Below are 13,923 nucleotides of genomic sequence, written 5' to 3'. Positions count from 1 at the left end.
TCTCGCTGGCCGGGGTCTGTTGTTAAGTTTGTTCAGCTTCCTTTGCTTTGCTTTCCACACACTGGCCGAGATCTGGGGTTGCATCATTGCGGTTTGAGAACTTTGGGTTGGGGCAGGTTTGGGCGTCTCGGGTTTGGTTTTGCTTTTTTTTTTAAAAAAAAAATCTCTTCTTGGGCTACCGTCATAGGACGGCGCATGCCTCTACAATGAAACGACCAACAACTCGGAACAAGCAGTCCGGGTACCCCGGGAGTTTTTGAAAGGTCTCTCGTGAGGTTGTCATACAGGTCCAGCATCCACCGACAGGCAAATTTCCGGTCACATAGGGCTGGAGACACACTGAACGAGTTTGAAAGACACACACATGTTGATTAAAAAACCCAGACGCCGTCACTCCGTTAGCACAAATTGCTCGCCCTGCCTGGACGAGTTCAATGAACCCGTGACCGGTGCCTGCGCCTGTCCCGAGATTCCCATGCGACACACACACACACGCACACCTCACCTCACCCCTTATACGACCGTCCAAGGAATAAAATCTGTCCCCGTACCTACCGCGGAATCCCACGGCAGTAAGGTCAGACTGCCATTTATGCGTCTATACACATGCCAGGAGGGCGAAGAACGACGCTTTCCGTCACACGCTACCGCTCATACCTTTAATTGTGCTCAATCGGCTCCTCGGGCAGTAGCTCCTCCACCTCGCGCACGCGAAGGAACTCAAAGGGCGGCTGGACGACGCCGTTGAAGAGGAAGGTCGAGTAGACCAGCAGGGCGAAACCGACCACCTGCAGCCACTTGAACGTCTCCCAGCCGAGGCCGAGCGACACCATCCAGATGAAGAGGGTGCGGCACGTGTCGATGGTCGAGCGCGCCGTGGCACTCACGCTGCGCGTGACCGATAGGCCGAAGAAGTTGAACCCGCTAGTTTTTGTGGGGGTTCGCTCCGCGTTAGCAAGCCCAACATTGTACATATATATATACAACTTCGCAGTAGGGGTGTTTAAAGAGGGAGAAAAAGGGAGGGAAGGAGAATGCTCACCCGATGCTGATCATGATCAAGACGCTCGAGACGAACACGGACCGGTACTCCCAAAACTGCCGCCACCCGTCGACCATGTCGAACGGCCCGTTCCTCCCGGCCTCGGTCCTGCCCACCACGGCATGCAGCACCACCATGCCCAGCAGGGTGACGGAGAAGCCGAAGATGCCCTCCCAGCCGACCACGCGGAGGGGCTCGATGGCCGAGCGCTCCAGGATCCACTCCTCCAGGACGAACTGGGTCGCGGTGAAGATCTGGGCGCCCGCGATCATCAGGACGCCCAAGATGACGCGGAGGGCGTCGGCGCTGAAGCCCCGGGGCTCGACGGCGTGATGGTCGCCGCTGCCGGTGGCGGCGTGCTTCGGGTCCGGCTGGATGGCGCCGGCCAGGCCGACGACGCCGACACCCAGCATGACGCCGACGAGGGACAACCACTGGAAGAGGTGCAGGTGGCGGCGCAGGAAGACGACGCTGAACAGGCCGACGAAGAGCACCAGCGCGCCCCGCGTCATCTGGTAGATGGACGCCGCCACGAGCAGCAGGCCGGCGTTCATGAGCGTCGTGCCCAGGATGTCGCAGACGGCGGGCAGCGCGAGCAGGGTGACGCGCCAGCCGCGGAGGACCGAGGGGCAGTCGTGGGGCTTGGGGACGCCGCAGTTGTTGACGCTGCTGTTGTTGTTGCCCGACGACGACCGGTTCGGGTTGAGGGCGGTGGTGGAGTGGATGCTGGCGCCGTCGTCGGCGTCGGCGTCGTTGTTCTCGTTGTCGACCGTGGCGATGGGTTGGTAGCTCGCCGAAGAGGGCGAGGTGGCGCCTCGGACGTAGCGGCGGTAGAGAGAGATGAGGCCGACGACGAGCCAGCAACCCATCTCGCCGACGAACATCTGCAGGGTCTGGATGACGGGCTGCTCAAAGTGCTGGCGCTTCTTGGGGTCGGGGTTGTCGCAGTCGCGGACGCATTGGTTGTCCTTTGGGGAGACGGTCAGCACGAAAGATGCGGGAGGCGGGAGGGAGGAGCGGGGAGAGATTTGGGAGGGACGGGGATCGTACCTGATACTTGGTCAGGAGCGTGTTGCACACGCCCGTGAACAGCATCATGGCCACCAAGAACGGGATGAGAGCCCGCGGGGGAGTAACTGCGGTCGCCATGGTTGCGGTGGGAGAACCCCACGGCGAGGGGCTTGAGGAGGTCTCTGAGAAGGAGGAGGAGGAGGAGGAGGAGGAGGAGGCGAGATCAAGGTAAAAAGGTGCCCGGATAAAGGCACCGGGTCCGGGCGGATTGAAACCAGAGCTCGCCGGCTACCCAGACGATAAGCGATCAAGACTGTGTTTGACGACCCCGACTGTCTCAATCGGGGGGTTGAATGAGATGGGAGGGACAAGCTAGTTTGTCCCTTTCAGGAGATGCGAGGAATGGAGGGCCCGAGGCAGGTGATGCCTCTGTTTCGGCCCCTCAGGTTTTGAGAGGAGAGAAGGAAGGCTGGGCCGACAGAGTGACCGTGTGACGCTGCGAGTGGAGCCTAGATAAGGCCCGCAGCCTACGGAGTAACTAACGCCCTGCTGATTGATAGGACAAGAACCGCGCACCTCGGGCGGCCTGAGCTCTGGCCAACAAGAAGCTCCCAAGTGGATTTCAACCCCAGATTTCGGTGGCCTTGCAGCTCCGCAACCAACGGACCCAACGGACCCAACGAGAACCTCAACGGCTAACGGTGCACACACTCGTGGCAACTGGGCACCGAGATCGTCAACTGAGTTGGGCTGGCAGACGGAAAGAATGGTTACAATTCGTGCCTTATTACAAGATCAAATGTAAACTTTGTCATTGTTTTGCTTCAGCCACAGGAAACAGCCATCCGTAAACCATTAACAGTACACACGCGTGCGCCAAGTTGTAACCAATGCTTGCTTCTCCCAACAACGCCATGCAAGGGTATCGCGTATTCTGTGGTTGAAAGGATCCAATAGACCAGAACCCCCCCAGTGTGCCCATTACTGCTGATGCCTTGGGTAGTATATGCCTTAGCCTTAATTAACATCAGTACTTCTTCCCATTACCGCCCTTGCCTTTCTCCTTCGGCTTTTTGTCCTTCAGGTTGTTGTAGTGCGGGATGCCCAGCTCCTCGTCGCGAGCCAGCCTCTCGCGGTCCCGCTCGGTGAGCGGCACGCCCTCGATGCTCTTGACTCGCCGGCCCTCCAGGAACATGACGAGCCCGCCAGCCATCCCAACGAGACAGGCAATGGCTACCAGGAACCCGGTCGCCCAGCTCGGGCGGTCGTATCTGTTCATGCCCCACATGATGCCGCAGAGGCCGCACTGCGCGAACGTGTTCCCGACCATGGCCCAGATGACAAAGTCCAGCTTCCACAGCGCGGTCGCCGGCGCCCGGGTGCCGGTCAGCGGCGCCCTCGGCATGCTCCTCTGCGGGATGGGCACGCAGCTCCGGGGCACGTCGGCGGGGACGTTGTCCGGGCCGACGTCTGCCGGCAGCGCCTGCGTACCCGGCAGCCGGAACCAGCCGTTGTGGATGCCGGCGAGGCGGCGGAGGCCCTCGTGCTTCCGCAGGACCCGGTACCGGAGGAGGAAGTAGAGATCCCGGAAGCGCCAGGGCGCGAGGCCGAAGGCGGTGACGCAGAAGAGCGCCGTCAGGATCTGGGCGTCCCACTCGATCCACTTGCGCCGCGGCGACTCGATGTCGTCGCAGGTCGGGCGGCACATGGCCGGCGCGGCGTTGCAGAGCAGCAGGAAGATCATGCCGCCCCACGCGACGACGTTGAGGCCGTAGATGGTCCAGAAGCAGCCCATCGGCGTGGTGAAGAAGGCCCAGAAATCTCCGAGTCCCTGCTGCAGCCTCTCTCGCCAGGAGTACCTCGGCGGGAAGTGGTAGCCGTTCTCGAACGGTTCGGTCAGTTCGTTCTCCCGGGGCGCTGGCCTGGTAAGGGTGGCCTCCTCGGAAGACGTGACGGGGCTGGGCTCCCGATCCGATGCCCGCGGCTCCTGGATTCCGAGACTCTCTCCGTGTTTCTCGCCATGTCCCGCAGACGATACTCCTCCGCCTGGCGTTGTCCCGGGAGGCGATGACGCTTTCCCGTCAGGTGATGTATATGTAGAAAAGACGGGAGAGGGGACGTCGCTGGTCGCTGCCGTGAGCCCTTCTGGCGCGTTCGAGTCAACAAGCTCCTGCGACAGCCTCGGCGTTGTTGACGAAGCATTCGATCCCGTTCGTGTTCGTCCCTGCTCGGCGCCGCTGGCACGGTCGGCCATGGCACTGAATCCCTAACGTGCGCGTCCGTTTTTTCTTTCGCTTTGAATCACTCGCTGGCCGCCGCTCGTACTCGGCGACACTCGGTAGTGCAAGGAGCGGTGTCCGCGATAGACACCCGATCTGCAAGAGCAGACCAATTGGGCTTATAATCAACGAGGAAAAGGAATTTTTTTTTTAAAAAAAAAAAAGATAAAAAAGCACAATGACGTTTGAAGGACAACGAAACTTTATGGCTGCCCTGGACCAAGAAAATAGGAAGATTATTTCCCTGTTCGAGGAGTCCGTGGACCAACAGGCCGCCTGCGACGACCGCAGGCCAAGAGGCGCAGTGCAGGGTGCACGGGCAAAGGAGTGACGACAACATCTTGGTTTTGATTTGAAGGGCGCGTCCTCGATCAACTGCCGCTGCATTGGCCTGCTTGCGTGGCAACGAAAGGCGCAGGGAGGTTACAGGGAGCGGCAGCGGCTCGCTTGGCCGGGTGGGGGCTAGCGTACACTAATCCGTACACTACACTAGCGCAGCGCCAAGGGTCTGGCTCTAGACCGTCGATCAGGGTGTCACTAACCAGAGTGCTGGGAGGTTGTTCTAGCCGCTGAACAGACACGTAATTACATAGTGCATTTATATTCTTGTTTTATGTTGAGTATTTTCTAGTTTATGTTCTTAAACATCCGCGATGCAACGGCAGATATTGCTCGAATCAGTCCGACCCCATGCCGTACATATACATCTTCATCCAAGCTGGTGCTCTGGGTGGAACTCCCATCCTAAGATGCCGTTGCGTTCCCACTCCAACCGAAACCAAATTCTCGCCTCTCTCTGCCCAGCCTTCGGATACCGTCATGACCTCTACGTTTCCTGTTCCGCGATAACGCCGGCACTCCTGATGTAGTTACTCACACCCTCTCATTCGCTCTCCAACTCAAATATGGTTCCCGGGTGCAACCCCCCTCCTTCGCCCGACAACCTCCAGGGCAGACTGAGGAGACGATGCTGTGGCGATGCTGTGGCGAGCAACCAATCCGTCAATCCGTCATCCAACAATCCACGACCCGGAGTAGCTTCCCCCGCCGGAGGGAAACAAGGATCGCCTAGTACTTGTGCCTCGTACTGTAATCCTTGGGGCTGACCACCAGACCGCGGCCCTTCTTGGCGCCGCGGTACACCGTCTCGATGATGTCGATCAGCTCCTGCTTATCCTCGAGCACCCAGTTGAGCTTGTTGTTGTTGCCGGTGCCAAAGTCGCACATGATGTGCTTGTTTCGGAAGAAGAACATGATGGAGCACGGGTCGTACAGCTCGTACATGGCGTTGAAGTCGGGCACTTGATCGATGTCGCAGAGGTAGATGACGGCGAAGTTCTTGACGCGCTCCGCGATCTTGAAGAGCGTTTCGTCCTGGCGCATGCAGTCCTGGATTTGGGGGGGGGGGGGGGGTTGGTTGTCAGCCTCCGTCTGCGTCTCTCTCTCTCTCTCTCTCTCTCGCGGGTTGGGTGGGAGCGAGGTGTCAAGGTAGGAGTGCGGCAACTTACGGGATCGTGGTCGCGGCCGAAGCGGATGACGACGACGCGTTCTTCCTCTGTTGTTGTTCAGGTTAGCGGCTGGAAATGCCGGTCGTCTTGGGAGAAATCCGGCCTGTGAGCAGCGAGCGAGGCAAAGAGGGTTCAGAGGTGAGTTAGTGCACTAACCTGACAGGATGGCTTGGTCGACATGCCAGCCAGAGGGCAGGTGGGGGAGCATAACAGAGCCCATTTTGCGGCGCTTGTTGTTACTGTTGATCTGGCTATACTCGGATACGGTATGAGCGTTCGGGTGGTGCAGGTCGCCGGTGGTGGTGTAGGCGAGGCAGTTGCGATGGTTGATGAATGCCCCGCGATGTGGCTCTCGAGCCTGCAGCGATTGGACCTTGATGGACGATTCGAGAGGTCTCGCTGCTGCACACACACAGTGCAAATGCCAAGCCAATGACGCAGCCACGGCGCTGAGAGAGGACAAGAGAGCGGGAAGGCAGAAACTCCCACAGTAATCCGTAATAAGTAACAATCCACAGCAGCAATAATCTTCAACAATATTGGGGGCCTTCACCGCTATGGGCTTGCAACCCAAACGAGCCTCGAGAACCCATGTCCGCCAAACTCAAACCACAAGTCATCCATCCATTATTAAGGCACGACCACGAGAAGTTGTCAAACAATCGCGGGAAGCGTAACTCATCGTTCTTAGGCGCTACTGTTATCGTCGCTTTGTCTAAAATAAGCCCACGATGCAGAGGCTAAGACCGTCAACAACTGACTGACCTTGCCGTGGTGAAGGTATTTCGAAGTCGGTGAGACGAACGAAGCCAAGCCAAGCCAACAAAAAGCGCACCCGGAGCCCAAAAAGACGACATGCACGAGTAGGCGAGGAGGAAGACGTTTCTCGTTGAAGGGGGCCCGTCATAGCTGTTAACAAGCTGGGCTGCATGTACGCCCCCATCAACTGCGCTTTCGTCGTCCTCATCCGTTCCTCAACCAAGGCGATGTTGGGGGGCGGACTCATAATGTGTCCACAGATCCATGGCGAGCTTGGGGCGTACATACAATGCTCGAAAGAGAACGTCCCTACAGCTTGGCTAGGATAGACACGTCAACAGGTTGGATATCAGAAACGCTGAGGCCTTCAGCAGCCTGCAGCATATCAGCTGATGAGCGCCAGTTTCATCGTCCTTTTCATTCACACCGGCACCTCCTAGGGCAAGTAAGCGAGAAACAGCAACATTGGCCTTGGTAAATGGCGTGCGACACAAACGAGTCCATCTCCCGGAGCGGAAAGCGGCTGCTACTTGGTTCTGCTCAGACATGACTCACTCAGGACGTACAACAGTCCCCCATTATGCTTTTGGAGGTGGTTTTCTAAAAACCGGCCGCGACAGACGGCACCTTCGACAGGCCGTCATCCGTGAAACGGCCCTTGGGGTGCCGGTTGCCCATGTCTGAGACGAGAACCTGGCTTTCAGGGGCTGCCAGCTGATTTTATCACCATGCAGAGGCCGAGGAGGGGAAGAGCTGCAGTGACGAGCTGCCGCGAGAGACGGACTGCGTATGCTTGCCACATCAAGCGTCAGCCCCCGGCGGCAGGTCTTGCTCTTTCGGAGGGAGAAGACGCGTATGTGGTACGTTTGTATATATATACTCCCACCTGATCCCCCGTAGTGCGGATGGAAAGCCAAGTTCGGCGTAAAGCGTTCTTCCTTTGCCAGAATCCTCACCCGTCTTTGCCCGCGGTTAAACTCTTATAGCTCTTGACCGTCGCTGATCCCTCCATCTCTCTCTCTCGTGCTAGTCAACGATAAAAACATGGCCATCCTCGACTCTCGCGACCTCGTCGACACGGCCGCAGCCGTGAGCGCTCTCGTGGACGTCCTCTACGCGCAGCCCACCGCGCCCCCTTCCCTCTACGTCGACCTCGAGGGCATCAACCTGTCCAGGTACGGCAGCATCTCCATCCTGCAGATCTACGTCCACCCGCTCGACCAGGCCTACCTCGTCGACATCCACACCCTGGGCCGGACCGCCTTTTGCACTCCCGGCCCCGCCTACACCGCCTCCGCGGGCCGCACCCTCCGGGACCTGCTGGAGGACGGGGCGGTGCCCAAGGTCTTCTTCGACGTCCGGAACGACTCGGACGCGCTCTACAGCCACTTCGGCGTCCGCCTCGAGGGCGTCGTGGACCTGCAGCTGATGGAGCTCGCCACGCGGCCGGCGCCCACCGCCGTCCGGCCCCGCAACGTCTTCGTCAGCGGCCTGGCCAAGTGCATCGGCGTGCTGGCGCCGGCCGAGCGGGCCGCCTGGGCGGCCGCCAAGGACCGCGGCCGGCGCCTGTTCGCGCCCGAGCTCGGCGGGACCTACTCCGTCTTCAACCAGCGGCCTCTCTCCGAGGAGGTGTGGCTCTACTCCGTCCAGGACGTCCGCTTCCTGCCCCGCCTGTGGGCCCTCTACGACGCCCGGCTCCGGCGCAAGCCCGGCTGGGAGCACAGGGTGCGCGACGCCGCCCGGGCGGCGTCGCGCAGTCCCAGACGCCCAGCTTCAACGGCAAGGGGCGCCACATGGCCCTGCCTCCCGATGGTTGGTTTTAGTAACGGGAGGCCAGACAAGCAGCCGGCTTGTCGTTGGGAAGAATTCTATATACTATATACTATATATATATATATATATATATATATAAACATATATATGTATGTACAGATTTATTCATGGGTCGGAGTGAATGTAACTCCGAGGTTGTCGGTTGATAACAATATCACCACCATCATCACTTGTCAACTTCGCTTGTAATCGCGCTCTCGCGCAGGCCGACGCCTCACCAAAGCCGTCGGGCAAGGAGAGAAGGGGGGGGGGGGGAGGAGGGAAGAGGGCGAGTGCCCAGTGAATCAAACCATACGTTAGGAATCACAGCGACCCAGACGCCGCCATTCCATGTCAAAGGTTATATATAAGCCCAACTCTCCAGCGTCGACAGACGAGCTGAAAACATTAATCTCTCAATTCGTACAATCCAGCCCACGTAAACCCGTCCTTGGTATCCTTCATCCCGAAATATCCCGTAAACTCCAGTCCCGGAGATCCTCTTCAAATGGAGATAACAAGATACGCCGACGCCTCCCCGACCCACCAGAGGGGACAAAACAAGAAATATAGACTTCGAATCCCGTTGGCCTGTTTCACCGTTTTGTTGTGCTCGAACTCAGACACGGACCCCGCAAAGTTAATACCGAGGTTCGCGTTTCCCCCCCTTTTCCCCCCATCACGAGACCGAAAAGGATGCAATGAACCAAGAAAGTGTTCGCTCGCGCATCCCTCTTGTGGATGCTCATCCAAAAGAAAACAGAGAAAACCAACAACCTCAAAAGACGAACCAGGAAGATCAAGACGGCTCGAAATTAGCTCGGACGGCCCAGGCTAGGAGTCGTCGCAGAACCAGGGGAAACTGGCGACGGCGAATAACCAGGCGACAGCGGCGGATGCCTGACGGCCGGGCCGGCAGCGGCGGGGGAAGCCGGCGGTTCGTCCCCCGGCGATCTCCCCCGCGCCTCCGCCTCTTCCTCCTCCTCCAGCAGCTGGGCGAGCGCGGCGCCCCGGCGCGGCGGGGCCGGGATGACCCTTACCGGGAGGCTGTCCGTGTCCGGGGTGGTTCGGAACCTCTCGCGGAGCCGGTCGGCCTGCGTAGCCGCGAACTCCTCGAGGCGGGCGCGGATGTCCCACTTGTTGTTGTTGTTGTTGCTACTGCTGCTGCCGCCGCCGCCGCCGCGGCGCTGCTCACGACTCGAGCCGTGTTCCTTGGCTGTCGCTGCCGGGACGGCGGTTTCCACATCTGCAGGCCGTGCTTTTTGCAGGGGTACTTTCTGCCTTGGTGAGTGCCATCTGTTTGATGATTGCAGTGACGGCGATGAGGGGTCGTTTGCTGGCGTCGCTGGGTTCTGCGTCGGCTGGGCGGCCGTATCACCACCCCCCTCACTTGGGGCGCCGTCATCCCTGGGGTGGCTCGAGGCTCTGCTGCTGCTCCGAGACTCGGGAGCGTGGCCCTGCGGAGGGGGAGGGGTGCGGGATGTCGTTTCCGTCAGCGGGTGGTAGCGTACCGCGTAGACTGTGCTCGCCGCGCTGGAGGTGTCGGTGCGGCTGACCGGCGTGACCGCCTGCGGTGGTCTGGCGGGCCACAATGGCGGCTGCAGGAACCGTATCCTGTCATGGTTGGACGGCTGTGTCGTCGGGGGTTCCGCAGGCTGCGCTGCGCTCCTGGTCCTGGGCCGAGGCTTATACCGCGATGCGATCGCGGCGACGGTCGGCCACCTGTTGCCGCCGCCCGTGCTCGGGCTCTCGTCCGGCCCGTCATCGAACGGGGGGCCCTTGTCCTCGTCGTCGAGCTCTTTCCGCCTCCTCCTCAGCCGGTGGCTCGAACGCACATCCTCGAGCATTTCGTCCCCGTCAAACACTTCCCTGCCGAGGATACCGTCCTTCTTCTCCTCCCGCTCCAAGGCCTCGATCCTTTCCACCCACTCCCATACAATGACGCTCGCCGCCGCCGCCCCGACCCATCGCACGTATTCTCCCCACCCGGTGAAGTCGGGCTGGACGATGTCCAGGATGAAGAAGACAATGGGAATCAGAATGGCCATCAGCGACAGAGCCGCGACCAGGACCATGTTCTTCATCTGCGGGTGCCAATAGGCGTACCGCTTTTTCAGGAGCGAATAGTAGATGACCCAGGCGGCGTATAGCACGCCCAGGGAGAGGGCGAATAGGTAGCTGAGGGCGGGCACGGGATGTTGGAAGGAGCCGGGCCGGGCCACGCCCTGCTCGTACTTGAAGCTGTTGAGAGATTGGAAGATGACGTCCAGAGTGATGAGGGCGAACGCGGTCCATTTGATGATGACCTTCTCCCGCTGGCGCGGAAACAGGCGGATGAGCGTTTGGGCCTGGGCGAGCCAGAGAAAGGTGTTGGATATGATGCGGATGATCTTGAGCTCGGTGCCGCCGAGGACCTCCATCTGGAGCTTCTTGGCGTTCTGGACGCCGAACGAGTACTGCTCCTCGGCCGCCTGGAACGTGGCGGCGCTGGCAATGGTCAGGGATACCGCGACCGCGAGAGCCGCAACCTTCTGAAGCCAGGGGCGACCGCCGATGGTCGGGCCGGTCCCCCCGTTTGTGAATCCCCTGCCGCCCAGCACGACGACTCCGCCGTCCAGGAAGGACCGCGGGGTGACGAAGAGCATGATGACGAGCGTGTATGCCACCACGGTCGTCGCGGCGAGGGCGTAGCACTGGGGGAAGGTCGAGGCATAAAAGGGATCCTGCCAGTCCGAAAAGGTCCATCCGTCCTCGCCGGGCATCGATCCGTCGGCCGAGTCGTTGATCGGGACAGAGCCTCCCCCTCCGTTCGCAATGATGGCGGGAGGCGAGACCGGAGTGCAGACCGGTCTGAAGGCGGCCGCTGCGGTGAGAGTGACCAGCTCGCCGTTGGGCATGGAGATGACGCCTCCCATTGGAAGGTTCACCCCGCCACAGCTTCGGCCGACCACGGGCGTGCCGGTCGGCAGCGGCGCGGTGGTCGTAAGGGCGGCGAGGAGCTGGTGCGGCTCCATGCTCGGGGGGGTTATCAATGGCGGCCTCCGCCTAAGTTCCGGTTATCGCGAAATCGCCATGGAAATTCGGTCCTAGTCGCAATCGTTGGTGGCCCGTTGCAACGCGGCGGATTCGTCGTCGAAGAAGGCAGGAACCGAACCGGAATCGATCGTGCGGCGCCCGTTCCCCGCTGGGAGATGGCGGACTGGCGCCGTGTCGGATCCCTCGGTATGCAGCCGTCGTCGGCAAGGTATCTAAGGCAGAGGTAACCGTTTCTATTCGCCCCTTGTTCAGTCGTCGCGATGGCCTTGATGTGGGGGATGATGGCAGTAGAGGGCTGGGCGCCGAGAATTCCCTCGTGGCCGGAACGGCTTGGAAGCTTCTTTTCTGTCAGGGGACGCCGAGGACGCGCAGCGGCTCTCCGTCAGCTGTGAAATGTGAAATGCTACCTAGAGACGTCGTGTGAATACTCAGCGACGTCCGACGCGTTGCTTGTTTCGCGATGCAACTTTTTAAAGCGACGATTTGGTGTCAATTTCGTGCTTTTGCAGGCCCCTTTCGAAAGCGCTCGAACCTTTGACCTAATATTGCAAGTTCACCGAAGGATAGGAACGAGCACCCTCCGAAAAATCCCCAGGGGGGCGCGGGCGCTGACGGGTTTCCCGTCAGAAAGGGGACGGTGTGTTTACAGTGCGAAGAAAACGAGACTGCTGGAGGGGTCTTGCCCGAGTTTGACCCCGTCTCGGTCATGGGTGGGGTTCAGTCAAGAGAGTGTGTTGCGCTGTACTACTCCGTACTAAGGTCATGCTCGCGTCCGAGGTTCCCATCATCACCTCGAATTTCTATCATCACCTTTCATCTCTTGCTCCTTTGATCTTTGATTTCGTCATCATCCTGTTGTTTTCGCAATCCCGGTGTCGCTTGGTGTTTTCCCTTCGCCAGCGTGTCCAGATGAATGCCCGTTTGCACTGCATGATGAGCTCAAAATTCACCCGTCCGGCAGTAAATGAAAAGAAGATCGCCGCTAATTGTGCTTCGCCTATCAGCGACGAGCGTGGTCACCACCACCACAACCACTTACCACCACCCCGCGGGGAAGTATGGATTACGGATTACTGTGTAGCCATCTGCAAGTAGCGGCAACGGCGACTCAACTCAGGTTGTCGCACTGTAGGCGGCCAGAACCGCCTGAGCCCACCCACAGCAAACATGCCATCTAAATTTGGGGCGCAGTTCGCACGCTAACCGAAAATGAAGACTCGGGCCCGCACACACCGGAGCGTGGACGGCATCGGGCCACCATTGTGTCTTGCATTTCCTTCGAGTTTACGGAGTAGCTCGGCGAGTATTTCGAGCGCGACAAACCAAGGAACAGCGAAACACAAAGCGGTGCGGAGTGACTGGTAGCTTTTGGGCCCCCTGCCCAAATCGAATGGATTTCTGGACCGTTGCGCACCCCTTGAACATCTGATCCGTGTTAGCGCAAAGATTCCGCCAACCTCCGAAGGAGCAACCCAGGCAGACACTTGTGTAGCATCGCTGCATGCAGTAATCTTTAGCGAGCAAACCCAATGCGCTTACCTGTAGAATCATGACCAGGCTTCACTTAAGGGTACAGTTCGCCAAAAACCTCGAGGGGTAGCGCCGCCTCTCAATCTATGTGTGCTCCCTTTTGCTTTGATCCCATAGTGGCAGCCTCAACGGGGTAGATAGATTGGTGGATACCACAGTGTTCTACTATATTAGTATTACTACGTGGGCTCACGCTGCTCTTCAAATCGTCTCTTAAGCGCCGCGTTGCTCGACTGTATGTACAACAAATACACCGCACAGGAACATTCGGGAGTGCAGCCTGCATGGTGTTGATCTATCTGTGCGGCCGGATTGTAACGTCTTTTGGGATCGCTTGGTAACACCGAGACGCTTGTAAGCTCGACTCTCAAGTCCCGACAATGGGCCTGTCGGTGATGGAGGCTTTCAAAGTCATCGGGTCTCAAGTGGATGCGATGCCGTTGCCAAGCTAGTCGATTATCGGCGTTCCATCTTGGCAAAGGCTTGTCTTTCGCGGGGAAGCAAGCTCAGGTTGGCAACAAGGATCGGCTAGACTTCAAACTCAGTCGACGATTGCGTCGATGAGTAGTGAGAGACCGAAACTGCAAAGTGCAGCCATCATCCGCTTTCTCATTGCTCTTCATAGGCCGTAAAGCGTGCGAGCAGTTGCATGGCACGCAGCCTCGACGTTGATAAGAGCAGAAACAGAGTGCTGTTTCCAGTACCCACAAAAATAATCAAGGAAAAAAAAAACCACTAACTTTGGTCAATGAACCTGCCCAATTTTTGTCGCAACCTCGCCTTGAGAACAAGACGTGGGATATGAGCCTCTTGTCCCGCTGTTCTAGCCTTTGTTGACTTTATTTCTCGTGGTGGCTGTTGGTTTTTCTCCGCATTTCTTTGTGTTCTAAAGTTGACTAGCGATATAAGCCGGGCCATGAGCCCCCGTGCCCGCCAATAAAACCGC

General features: G+C 58.9%; 5 protein-coding genes across 5 annotated transcripts; 1 reads left to right on the top strand and 4 right to left on the bottom strand.

The window, feature by feature from the left end:
• Positions 1 to 227: 227 nt before the first annotated feature.
• Positions 228 to 2,513, bottom strand: P884DRAFT_234340 (uncharacterized protein). Its single transcript, XM_069439909.1, has 3 exons — positions 2,093 to 2,513; positions 1,043 to 2,010; positions 228 to 924 (listed from the first exon to the last, which is right to left on the bottom strand). The coding sequence occupies exons 1-3, from the start codon at positions 2,189 to 2,191 to the stop codon at positions 660 to 662; spliced, it is 1,332 nt and encodes a 443-aa protein (XP_069301726.1). The 5' UTR covers positions 2,192 to 2,513; the 3' UTR covers positions 228 to 659.
• Positions 2,514 to 2,625: 112 nt separating this feature from the next.
• Positions 2,626 to 4,615, bottom strand: P884DRAFT_253517 (uncharacterized protein). The gene has a single exon (XM_069440803.1). The coding sequence runs from the start codon at positions 4,305 to 4,307 to the stop codon at positions 3,081 to 3,083; it is 1,227 nt and encodes a 408-aa protein (XP_069301725.1). The 5' UTR covers positions 4,308 to 4,615; the 3' UTR covers positions 2,626 to 3,080.
• A 309-nt stretch (positions 4,616 to 4,924) lies between these two features.
• Positions 4,925 to 6,169, bottom strand: P884DRAFT_253516 (mitosis protein DIM1-domain-containing protein). Its single transcript, XM_069440802.1, has 3 exons — positions 5,997 to 6,169; positions 5,841 to 5,887; positions 4,925 to 5,721 (listed from the first exon to the last, which is right to left on the bottom strand). The coding sequence occupies exons 1-3, from the start codon at positions 6,058 to 6,060 to the stop codon at positions 5,401 to 5,403; spliced, it is 432 nt and encodes a 143-aa protein (XP_069301724.1). The 5' UTR covers positions 6,061 to 6,169; the 3' UTR covers positions 4,925 to 5,400.
• A 1,388-nt stretch (positions 6,170 to 7,557) lies between these two features.
• Positions 7,558 to 8,422, top strand: P884DRAFT_304853 (ribonuclease H-like domain-containing protein; the record flags this gene model as incomplete). Its single annotated transcript, XM_069445081.1, has 2 exons — positions 7,558 to 8,324; positions 8,357 to 8,422. Exons 1-2 carry the CDS (start codon positions 7,644 to 7,646, stop codon positions 8,420 to 8,422), a joined length of 747 nt encoding a protein of 248 aa, XP_069301723.1. The 5' UTR covers positions 7,558 to 7,643.
• Positions 8,423 to 9,226: 804 nt separating this feature from the next.
• Positions 9,227 to 11,425, bottom strand: P884DRAFT_265985 (PalH/RIM21-domain-containing protein; the record flags this gene model as incomplete). The annotated part of the gene is made up of 1 exon (XM_069441989.1): positions 9,227 to 11,425. One exon carries the CDS (start codon positions 11,423 to 11,425, stop codon positions 9,227 to 9,229), a length of 2,199 nt encoding a protein of 732 aa, XP_069301722.1.
• Positions 11,426 to 13,923: the final 2,498 nt, after the last annotated feature.

Source organism: Thermothelomyces heterothallicus (genome assembly GCF_042370625.1).
Source record: "Thermothelomyces heterothallicus CBS 202.75 unplaced genomic scaffold P884_scaffold_1, whole genome shotgun sequence".
Taxonomy (NCBI): domain Eukaryota; kingdom Fungi; phylum Ascomycota; class Sordariomycetes; order Sordariales; family Chaetomiaceae; genus Thermothelomyces; species Thermothelomyces heterothallicus.
The sequence above is the reverse complement of the archived record's forward strand: the minus strand, read 5'-3'. Positions and strand labels throughout refer to the sequence as shown.